The 12768-nt window shown below is 40.2% G+C and overlaps 1 protein-coding gene across 2 annotated transcripts in view; it reads right to left on the reverse strand.

Annotated features, from left to right (window-relative positions):
- Positions 1-12768, reverse strand: part of TTC29 (tetratricopeptide repeat domain 29) — a 1778411-nt gene that overhangs the window by 1569068 nt on the left and 196575 nt on the right. For both annotated transcript variants that reach the window (XM_069631241.1, XM_069631242.1), the window contains exon 3: positions 3406-3489. In XM_069631241.1, the coding sequence (XP_069487342.1) occupies positions 3406-3489 (84 nt within the window). The remainder of the gene's footprint in view (positions 1-3405; positions 3490-12768) is intronic.

The raw sequence follows: 12768 nt of genomic DNA on the forward strand, positions 1-12768 counted from the left end.
TCAGACAGAATGGTCTTGAAATCAACAAAGGTAAGACCAAAACTATGAGCTTCGGCACATCTAACAGAGGTAAAAACCGGCCCTCTTGGCAAATCGGAGGTGAAAAAATTGAGAATGTGGACTCCTTCAAATACCTCTGGGTTTGGCTAAGTAACTCCAAAGCCGGAAGCCCCGATGTTGTCATACTTGGTAGAAAAAAATAAAACCCTAATCTCCAAGGCGTGTGCTTTAAACAGAAAATTCAGACACTTTTCCATTTTACCAGTTTTCTGATTCTACAAAGCAAACGTTATTCCAACAGTAGTTTATGGGGCGGATACCATGTTTTTCATCTTAGATCCCTTTTGGTCTTACCTTTAGGGTCTCTTCTGGAAGCGTGTTCTCTGGGTCCCACAATCTACCCCAATCACCATTCTTCGCCGAGAACTGGGTCTCTCGTCATTGAGGTGCTCAGTCATCTGGTCCAGATTGGCCTTGTTTTGCAAAAACTTCACCTCTTCCAGACTTCCAATTTTGGACTTAATTTACAACGAGACAAAACAACTATACAACCCATTTTTGCAGGATTGGTTTCAGGATATGATCAGCTGCTTAGACGTCATTGGCCACCGTCCTGACCAACTCCTGACTAACCCTAACAGGGTGGAAGAAAAACTGAAAAGGTTTGACTGGATTCAAACGCTGCAAGTGGGTTCTAAATGCCAACTGGTGACGCACTTGCCCTCAAGACAACTGGAAGTTGAATAGTGTGTGCATATACTTGAAACACTTCCCGGGAAAAAAAGTTGGAGATCATTTTCTGCGAGCCCAGTGGAACCTGTACCTGACAAACGAGATCCAGGCCATCCGAGGATTAGCAAAAGATAACAAGTGCCACTTTTGCAGTCAAATGGACGAGGTTGAAACACTGGCACATATTGTCACAAAATGTACTGGGCTGAAAGAGCGTTTCGCACATTTTATTTCAGACATTTATTTTCTGATTTTATTGCTTCTGACCCTAAAGTTTGGTGGTCACTTTTAATTGGTGGTGCGAAAATCAAGTACATTATAGCCCTGCTTCAATTTCTCGAGCGCCTATCTTTTGATTCTGGTAAAATTAGCTGATTGGTTGAAACAGTTTTCTTATGGTTCGTTGTGAAGCTGTGATTTTCCTTTCCTTTTTTTTCCTCTCTTTTTTATTTTGGTCACAATTTAATTTTAATGGCATTGCTAAAAACAAATTACAATTTGAATGCAATAAATAAATAAAATAAAAAATAATAATGATGTACCAAACGAAATACAATAACAATGTGCCTGGGGGGGATACTACAATGGGGCTAGCTGGGTGCTACCGTTGCATGCAATTTTATACTTGCATTAAGATTAAATCCAACATGATGAGTGTTCTTACACGGGCTAAGGGAGGGAATGTGGGCTGGTTATTTTTTACTGGTGTCAAGGTCAAAGGTAACATGATGAGTGCTCTTACATGGGGGCATGGGAAGGCATTATTCGTTAATGAGACATGGCCTTTTTCTACTGGTTTCAAGGTTAAAGGCAATATGAAGAGTGAAGAGTGCTCTGATATGGGCCAGGAGGATAGCTCAGGTTGGAAACAAGACAATGCTGAGCAGCATGGGTTCGATACCCGGGATCAGCGCTTAAAGGATGGAGTGCGGCAATAATCGCAATATAAAAAAACACGGTATAAGAATTTTACATGAAAGAGGTCAGGGCACGCTTCCTTACTATGGCATGGCATTTATTTATTTATTGAGTGTTCCTATATGGGGGCACCCCAAAGGCAAGGCTTTCTTACTGTGGCAGGACATTTTTTGAGTCTTCCTATATGTGAAGGGGGGTGGAATTTGTACAGCCAGTAAGGACATGTTTATTATTGTGGCATGGCTTTTCTTTACTGTGATTAAGGCAAAGCCAGCAGCAGTATGTTCTTCCGTGGGATACTGGCATGTGTTGGCAGAGCTATCATGAGCATGTTTTGTTATACTATCATTACTGGCATTATGGGAAAACCAAAAATGAGTATGCTCTTATGAGGGAACCCTGGCGTATATAGGTGCACCAACATGGAATTGCATTGGAGCAGTCAGTATGAGCATGTTTTTTACACTTGCAAGAGCATGACAAATAGGGGGCAAAGGCATTATGAAAAGGCATCGGAAAATGCTTCTGTGCATTGTTGGGGACCTGGCATCTAATGGATTAGTTGTATATCTTACCCTACACAACCTATAGTAAACTTTTGTGTATCTTTGTACCTAATTTATAACAGACGGTTTACTGTTAAATGCACTATTTTAACCCATTAATCTAAAAATGTTCTCGGGTGGAGGGGTGGGGGGCCCTCTCCAGAACTCCCATTGATTGTGCTGGGCTCCTTTGCTACACTGAGTCCCTTATGAGCATTCGGCTGTGGGCAGAACAAAGCCATTCCCGCACTATATTAGTTCCATTAGCTCCAGGTCCCACCTGTTAGCTAATTCTGGCTATGGCTTTGGTTCTAAGCTACGAAATCCAGAGGTTCCATAAAGCTGTGAGTGAAATCTGATGAGCCATCCATGTAGACTAACAGGCCGAACAGAAAGCACGTTCCAAAGTGAGCCCTCAAGCCAAGGATGATAGCCACAAGCATTGAAGACAGAGAACATGCAGGAAAGCTTTGGAAAACGGTGAATGACAAGTAACATCAATTGGCAGCAATCACGATCAAAGTCATAAGCTGAGATCCGAGACTTGAAGCTGCCATTCCACAGAACATGCGTAAGACCATTGCCAAAGGAAAAAGCAATAAGAAGACAAATGCAAAAGAAAAGCATGTTCAGTCATGAACAGTGGAGTAAACGAAGCGCAGCATGGGGAGATTGTGTGTGCAGGACAGAGCGAAGCGTCTCAACGTGCTTATGTGTGCTGAGCTCAAGAGAGCGAGTCCTACCAGTGCAATAAGGTACATGATCACAATCTACCTTGCATCAGTCAAAGTTGCCGGGAAGCTTTTTGGTAGCTTGTGCACTCCCCATGCAACTTTTGGTATAGTACAACAGAGGTGAACTAATTCGCGAGTGTAATTCTCACAATAGATACTATAATTTACTATACAACATATACTTGTGTTTGTTGGTTTCAAGAGCAGCACGCAGACATTAGACCCCCTACTGCACAATACTATCCTATCAGATTATCTATGGCTTTTTGGGGAAATGTGACTTTTTAATGTAACTTCCTCCCAGTATTTGGAAAACAATAAGGTAAATAAACGTCTGTAAATAGCCTACATACTGAATACAAGATAAGCCTCGTTTGTTGGGTTCACTTCTTAAATGTGCACGCTTACATAAATACAAGGTAGAAAGGATACCGTCCGTGCTTTTTCGTGAAATGTTGTACAAAGGGAAAACTTACAAAGCAGTCTCTTCTTTCGACAGCTCTTTGATATTCATCTGCAAATTATGTTCTCTGACATCTTTGTCGCTGATCAAATGAATCCTAGATTGAACCAAATTTAAGAAAGAAAGGAAAGGCAATGAGGTCATAAACCATGAAGTCTACAGTATGTATAATACATTACCTTTGTCAGGTTAAGGTAGATAAATACATTTTTAGCAAAGATTTACAATCGGAGATACTTCACATAAAAGTAACATGAAACTAGCATAATGAGGGTACATCATCTCATTTGCCATTTTTTTACTTTCAAAAGAAACGGCGACAAATAAATTGTGCCAGCAATTAGGAAGCTGAAAAATGACTTTACCAAAGAAATGTCCAGCACACAGAGGGTTGACCTTCGGAATCCCTGCCATGACTTTGGGTAGACAAACCCCTAAACCCAACTTCACAAGTAAAGAAGCACTGACAACGCCCATTATTTTGGCGTTTGCAGTTGTTCATTGTATTTTATATTTGTAAGGAAGAGTGCATTAAATTCCTGGACCATACGTTCCCAACAATAACGAAAATGTCAAGTTACTACTTTGATGTCTAGGGCCAGCAGGGGGAGCTAGGGTGAGCATGGTTGGGTTAGTAGTAGGGATGGACGGGGTTTGGTTGGAGGTCAGGGCTGGGCTAGTGTGGGCCATTGGGTGTGTTGGGGGGCAGGCCTTCACCAGAGTGGGCTGTGGGGTGGTTTCGAGGACAGGGCTGGGCCGGACTGGACTCTGGGATGGGTTGGCGCCAGGGCTGGTTTCGGTTTAGAAAGTGGAGTGGGATTGGTGTCTGTGGTGGGCTGGAGAGGGCATTGGGTTGGTTGGGGAAAGAGCTGGAGGGCAGTGCAGGGGTGTGGTGGGGCCAGAGGTGAGCCTGGGGTGAGCTGGAGGGCAGGGCAGGGCTGGGTTGGGGTGGGGCCAGTTGTGGGCTGGGGTGAGCTGGAGGACCGTAGTGGATCGGGGTGAGCCAGAGGACCAGAGTAAGTCAGATGGGTGGGTGAGTGTCGGGGGCACAGGGGTGAAGTGGGGTTGAGGTAGAGTGAACTAAGGTGGGGTTGGTAGTGGTTAGCATGGGTGACCTAGTGTCGTGGCGGGCAGCGATGTGCTAGTGTGAACTAGGGTGGGGGTGGCCAGGCAGCAGCATTGATGTAGTAGATAGCTGGGTTTAGGGGGTTAATACTCATTTTGACTACTTTTTACTACTTGTAGTCCTGGATTCCTAAAGGGAAAAGCAAACAAAAAACCTCAGACTACAAAGAGAAAAAACCCAGTGCTGGATGTGCATCAATGAATGACTTGCATGTATATCTGTGCCAATTACCCATTTTGTGATGTTTGCAATCACAGTACACAGAATGCGCACTTGTAAGCTACAGCAACACACGAAACGTAGTTTACATATTTCATGTCATACCAATGGCCACTTTGCTGCACTGTGGGGCTGTCTCGCTGTGACTGCCGCCAGCATTTCAGACGGAAAAAAGGCCGTCTTGAATGGCGAACAATTATGCCTGCTGTTTTTTGCCCATGTCAACGGCAGTGCGTAAAATTCGAAATATATTGCAGTTACAAGATTTTGAGTTTGCAATAACAAAAATCATGCGGGTGAAATATTAGCAGCAAACGGAGGAACCGCTAAACCCCCTTGATAGTTTAATACTGCTGACCACGATTTGACGATCATTGATAAACACGCTTTACACATAGTACACACTAAAGGACCCAACAATGATCTATAGTGTCCATTGTTTTTTTATTTTAAAATATTGAAGTAATTACCAGTGGCATATTGGTGAACACTATTAGACTTGTTGAATAGCCCCAAAAAAGAGCCATGCAGTTGGCTCCTGGGAGCTACAACCTTTCCCACTTTCCCCATTTGTGTCATGGCTTCTGCTAACATATGCCTGTATAGACTCAAATGATCACTGCAGGACTGCTGCTGCAACGTATCAAGAACATACCAGACTGTAGATACCAATTTTCAACTCCGAGGTGTAAGGATACATTCTGAAATGGACTAATCCACAAGTAGCACACAGATACAACGAATTTGACATGATAGACTGCCGCAATTCCAACTGCCTTTCTTTCGATCTAAACTTCCTTATTATACTAACTTTTTATTTCTGTTTCATTTTCTTTTCTTCCTTTCATCTATCCTTCTATCTCCTTTCTTCATTCCATCACTTTCCTTCCATATCCTTTCTTGTACCTTTTTACATGCGTTCCTTCATTCCACATTTGTTGTAATTATTCCAGTCATTCTTTCCATTTAGTTTTCTGTCATTCTTTCCTTCACTCTGCTCTTTCCCTTATTGAGTCTTTCATGGTTTCCTTCTTTATGTTCTTTACATTCCGTCTATCTTTCTCTCTTTTTTCGTTGTTTTTCCTCGCTTTCCTGCTTTGTCTTTATTACTTTTTGTCCCTTCTTTTGCTTTTTTCACTTGCTCTAACTTATCTTTGTTTATCTTTATTTCACTCTTTTGTACTCTTCTTTGCTCATTCTTTGCACAATTACCTCCCTTCTCTTTTACTTTCTTCTTTCTCTCAATTTCATTCTTTTAACTGTTCTTTACAACCTCATTTCCTTCACCCCATAGTTCCATCTTTCCTTCATTCGCTCCCTTAATCATACTTTTCTTTTTGCAACTGATAAACACCACAAGTTGACCATATGTAACTTTCGTCCAGTTACCTGTTAAATTTGCATGTGGATGATACATTAGAAGATTTGACAAAATGAAAATAAATAGTTGGCAATCTTTTTCCAATAAAAGACCAACCTTACCTCACGTTACTAATATTATAATGATCAAAGCAATAAGTTATCAGTCTTTTGCATGACTGGCAGCAAAGTATTTTCACTGTTCCAACCTGGCATGACATAACAGCTGGGTGTATTACTTCTGAAGTGAGTCTATTACATAGGGCAACAGTTCACACTGTAATAACATTATTTTCCTAAGTTATGACACCTTGTTCATTGTTATTTCACATTCTTTTTCTCATTTTCACAACAAAAAATATTTAGTTCGTGGCCAGTATTGGTTACTATTACATTATCCTGTGAACCCAATGGAGATGTTTCCACTATTCCTTTTGAGAACATTCAAGGAAGATGGGGGTGAACCGGCCCACGTCAAAAAATGTGTATGATCATATGTCCATCCACTGGGGCCGACTAGGGAGAGTAATGGTAACTAATTGAAAGGGGATTTGTCACAGTGTGAGCCATTGCACTATCAGGTTCCCGTCACACATAATAGTTCTAGGCATCATTTAGGAGCATCTAGGAAAATGGGAATATTTTGCTACCAGTCAAAGGCAAAGCTGATACATGATTATTTTTATCATAATGTTTAGGGATAGGAAACAAGGAAAAATATAGCTAGATTGAAGTAAAGAAGGATTATATCAAACACACACAGCAAGAGAATGAACAAAAGAATGTGAGAAAAAAGATTAGAGAAACAAGCAAATTAAATGGATGGCATTTAACAAGGAAAAAGGGATACAAGAGAGAAAAAGGAAAGAACAATATGGATAGATGTGAGGATCAAAATAACGAAAGAAAAATAACTCTTGGGAGTTGGAATGAAAGGAAAAAGAATGACATACAAAGATAGAAAGAATGAAAGAAAGAAACATAGCAAAATTATTCAAGACAATGACATAGGGAAAGAGGTGAAGGTGTAGGAAAGAAAACAAAGATGTTAAGGAGAAAAAAGTAAAGAAAAAAAGGTGAAACAAAGGAAAAGACCATGGAAAGAATGACAGAAAGTAAGAATTAAACAGAGAAAGATTAAATGAATGAAAGAAAGAAATGTAGAATGAGAAGACAATGGGAGGAAGAAAGGGAAGAAAGAATTAGTAGTAAAGAAAAATAGACCCCGTTCCCCATCCCAGACCCAAATACAGTATGAATGTGGGGTTATTTAAAACATTTGTCTGCTGGTGTTCAGCATGGAGCAACAGGAAATTTCCTTCAAGGCTTGACAGCACTCGCGGATAATGAAAAACACAAATACAGTATGGTAGTACATATTCAGCCATCAGGGAACAATTTGTTGAAAAGACATTTTTGTTGGCCTAATCTTAGAAAATCCCAGTAAATAAGCAGTTTTTTCCTGGATCCTGTTGTAGCAAATTGTTGTTTTTGCCATTAAGCTATGTATGGTTGAGGAAAAAGTATATTAACTGTTTAACAAAATACTCCTAAAGATACCTAAAGACAACAATTGACACCAATTGGCACCCATGACCAGTTCCAAACTGTCAATGAAACAGGACTGCATTTTTATCTAGCAGCTTGGTAGATGTCTGCAAGCCTGTATTATTTATGGCAGCAATCTAAGTTCTGGAGAAAGCCTCTGGGACCCTGAATTGTAATAGCCACCAGCGTTGCTAGTGATCAATATTCATTCGCTTAATAATGTGTTTTTGAAATCAGCCCCTTAAAAAGAGCCTAAACGTAATTCAATCACAATGTTGTTTTGACACTGTGATGAGCAAAAGAGGGTGGGGTTGATGCCATAGGTTGCTAATAGGGTACTGGGCCGAAGAAGAGGAAATCAGAGGTATGTGAAGATAAATGGAACCCAAAACTATTTCCCTAAAGTAAACTGATGCCAACCCACTGTGAACTTTGCTGCATCTTTGAAGTGCGAGAGAAATGGCTCAGTCCAGGAAATATCAAAGACAAATGCAGAATGCCTAAATTCAAAGTGAGAGGTGCCAGAATAGTGCAGTTCACTGCTTCAACGTTGTAATATTTTCCATTGCTACAAATAGGATGCACCATTGGTAGTCATCTGCACATTTAAGAGCTCTGCACACCTAAGAAACAACACTCAATACATGGTGCAGATGTGTACCCCAAAGTAAATCATCCAAGTAACCATATTTGCCGGGAGTACATTTCACCAAAGACTGGATATACAGAAAGCACTACTTTAAAAAGGAACTCTCTGAATACATGAAACTTTACCACATTGCAACAAAGTACATTATGAAATTACACTAAACAAGAGGTGTGGAGCGTGAAAGATGTAAAAGGAGCATTGTATTTCATCAATACTCAGATTATTACTTATAAATCATGGAACTGCATACAAAAAAATGGCCTGCCCTACAGAATGTATTTGGTTGAAGTGGCAAAATAGTTTGTTGCCATATGTTTTAAATGGCACGACATCTGACTGTATGTGCAAAATGAAGTAACACAGAACCTTTATTGCATTCATAGCTTGCAGTGTAATTAAATTTCAACAAGCGAGTAAAACCATGATGTATCCCATCAAGAATATATAAAAGAAACAGACATTTTTATGAATGGATCTGGGAACCTATGATAATTGTAAAATGTTTTGCAAATGACATTTTAAAATAGGGAATACATAATGGTAAATATTTAAGTTATCAATGTCTTTCACACATGGCATAGACAAATGCATGTTTTTGATAATCTGATTTTAAGTTAAACTATGGTTCAACCCAGCTTTGCTGTGGGTGGCTTATGTTCCCAGGAGACTGGCCAGGACCTTTTTGGAGTGAAAGGATGAATGTTTTGTTGTCAAGAGAACCCATTAGGCCCCTATTCACAGGAGATTTGTTTAAGAATACACATTTTAAAATGCATCCAATAACATTACCTAAAATCAAAATTCCTGATAGTCATCAGTCATGTTTTTCTGAGGCTTAGCTTCAAGACTTCATTGTCATGAATGTGTCACTTTACATGATCAAAGGCAATGATGCTGACCAGATACACCCTAATGGAAACTCCAAACAAAGGGGACTTGTGATTTCATTTAAATCAATCATTGCCTGAAGCAATTACACAGACTTAGCACATGAGTCATTGTGATGATGCATGATGTTGTATCTGTAATTTGGGGGTCATAGGACTTACGAGAAAAAATAAAGAGGTTGTTATCATAAGACTATCACCTGTTAAATTAATCCAAATTCATTCCTTGCAATTATGATTTTTGTTTACATAAGTGATATTAATACATTTATGAATAAAAATGCCCCATATACATGACACATATACAGATGTGTGTGTGGACCAGGGGATTATAGAGAGCTTTGTTTTATTAATGTGGGAGGTTGCAATGTGAAAGTATGGCATAAAACTGATTTTGCATTAAAAAAATATAAAAAGCAGGTTGGGTGCCCACTTTTTTATTTTCACAAGCATACACATATAAACATCAAATGAAGATTGGGTGTGTGTATTCTCTAGGAGTGTCTGGCAGTTGGGCATATCAATGGAAGTACTTGACCAATTAAGTTGTGCAGCATCATCAATGAGTGAGTGAGAATATTTTAGATTATAAATGGGGGGGCATACAGAAATGTAAGGATTATTATCACGGATGGATGAACCAGAAGACCAATTTAAGGACGGCAGAAAGGACCATTCCTATTCTAAGGCAATGAGTCCGATCCACAAGGAAACCTGCAGATAAGGGAAACAGCAGCAGCCTTATTTCGTGGAAGCAGATCAGGAGGGTCATTGTTGACTGCAAAATTTCCAAATTTGAGTGGGGTCTCTGCTGGCTTCTTGCCATATGAGATCATTTCAAAGTGAGCATGAGAATTCACTAAAGTAATTAATATATGCTCTCTACAGCTCTTCTCCTGCTTACATCCAAAAAAGGGAGTGGTCTGGGAGAGTTCTACCAAAATACATTGATTTTAAATGTGAAATGACCTGTGCAATATCACTGCATTTAAAATCAAGAGAGATGACATTTCAGTGCAACCAGAAATACATTTCTGAGCTGTAAGTGCAGTGATACAGATATCACTTCTGTGCAGGCTGTGCACAATTCTTTTTAAATCATAACGTCATTAAATTGTGCCCAACATGTTTTCACAGAAATAGTTAACCTTAAGCTGTGGTATGAAGACGTCTGTATTATAGCATAATGAAAATGTGTGGTCTGTTAAGGACATAGCCATTTAGGTTTGTGAAATGAGAGCAAGTTTAATTGTGTATTTTCTACTCCCATGGAAATTGATGATAATGTAAATCGCATAGCCCCTAATTTGTGAAACTGCACAGAAGGACTCTATGAGATAAAATGGGTGGGACACTCATGCCTGTTTAATGGCATTCTAAAATCATTGTCCCAGGGTGGATCAGTGAACTGGAATTCTGTGCTTTTTGAATCGATGGCGCTGCATCTACAACCTAAAATCTGCACCATTCAAATGCCATTCAGGGCAAACCTACTTTAATATACAAAATACACATACTAGCAACTGACAGCACCATATTTACATGGAAAATGGGATGCGTACAACACTTAACTGATTTCAGAATGTTCTGGTGTTATCGGGCAAAGGAAAAGATTTAGAATGGCTTGAAGCACCTGAGACCATAATGTATAACTTTATATGTAATTTAGAAATGTTTGGAAGTAAAGAGAGTTTTGATACAGTGACTGACAAGCAGCAGAAGTATGACTAAAATGCCTATTGCTATTCAGAATTAAATGTATAGATATTTGACTATGTAAATGGATGCATGCCTGTAAGAAACAGCAAGATTTATGCAGGCAGTTATCTTCGTTTTTGTAGACAAGCTGCTTATTTAGTATTCCAGTGACTGACCCTGCACAAATCTTGCGGTTACCAGTCATTTGGTCGAAAAAAAAAGGTCGACAGGACAAATGGTTGACACCATTTGGTCGAAAGACAAATGGTCGAATTATTTTTATTTTTATTTTTTTCACCTTTTTTTGGGGGGGGGATTCCCCCCAACTGCCCTTTTTTCCCTAAAAAAACCTTTTTTTCCCCTAAACGAAAACCTAAAAAATAGATATAAAAATAAAAAAAAAATTCAACCATTTGGCTTTCGACCAAATTCCATCGACCATTTGGCTTTCGACCAAATGTCTTTCGACCAAATGACTGGACAGCAATCTTGCATTTATTGTATTTTAATTAAACAAAATATTGATTCCTAAATTAGCCTGTTTATTTTGTCACCATAGTTGTAGGGTGGTATTGTACACCGGGGGAATTCAATCAGGGGTGCCCTCTTAGTGAAACAAGCCTACATATTGCAGTTACTTTCTGTCACAGAAGTGGGGGCTCGTGCCGGGACATTAAACAGAGGACATTATGGATGTTGACACACTCATGCATTGAGTAACACAAAATGTGCCCAAGATCACAGATGTGTGCAATGCACGGAGTAGCAGCAAACTGTGCTCAAAATCACAGATGTGTGTGAATTGCATTGGTGCATGGAATTAGATGGCACCCGTTGTAATAGTCTCATTACAGTGTACAGGTTGTGATTGTGACTTAGCATGTTTGGAATTGCAGGTTGAAAAACAGTGGCTTCCGAAGTGAGAAATATAATGAAGGCGGATTACTTATTTGGTTACGCGGTTGCTGATTGTCATATACATTGCACCATTCTTGTGATCAAATACACAATCTGGCCATGACATCACAGGACATTAGGACTTATCTGGTAGTGGATTTTGAATATACATTGACTAGATATTTCCTGCATGTGCAATGGCCAATGCAGGATCTCCAGTCATGAAAGATAAAATGAAGAAAATTGTTGAAAATGTTGGAGCAGATATTTGGGCTCCAGACGGACTGCTAGATGTTATGTTATGTTATGTTACCTGAACTTGTAGAGCGCACGGTCGCCCAAGGGCATTATGGCGCTGGTTGAGGAAGCTACCAAACAGGAAGAACAGTAATAGTCAAAAAGCTAAAATAAAGTAGTTTTCAGAGCTTTCCTGAAAGCCAAATGGTTAGAGGTAGACTTGAGTGGTAGTGGGAGGGTGTTCCACAGCTTGGCCGCAGCAATGGAAAAGGCTCTGCCACCGAGTCTTTCCCGGTTATACCTAGGAACCACCAAGAGGTTGGTGTTCAGGGAACGAAGATTGCGTTCCGGGATATAACGGACAAATTTGGTTTGAAGAAACTCGGCACCTAGGCCCTGGATTGCTCGGTGGACAATACACAGTGACGTGAACTTAACTCGCTGGGCTACTGGGAGCCAGTGGAGTTGGCGAAGCACTGGCGAGATATGTGCTCCATAGGGAGAACCTGTGGCCAGTCTGGCTGCCAGGTTCTGCATGCGTTGGAGACGTTGGAGAAGGCTCGCCGGCTGAGCGAGGTATAGGGAGTTACAATAGTCCAACCGTGAGAGGACTAATGCAGCCACCACAGGAGGGCGCATAGCCTCTGGGATCATAGGGAGGACCCTCTTAAGTACCCTAATCTGGTGGTGGGTGGATTGGCAGACCGTTGAGACCTGATTTGTCATGGACAGGGAGGTGGAAAGAATGACCCCTAA

Source organism: Ambystoma mexicanum, chromosome 6q (assembly GCF_040938575.1).
Source record: "Ambystoma mexicanum isolate Mex_15411 chromosome 6q, UKY_AmexF1_1, whole genome shotgun sequence".
Taxonomy (NCBI): Eukaryota; Metazoa; Chordata; class Amphibia; order Caudata; family Ambystomatidae; genus Ambystoma; species Ambystoma mexicanum.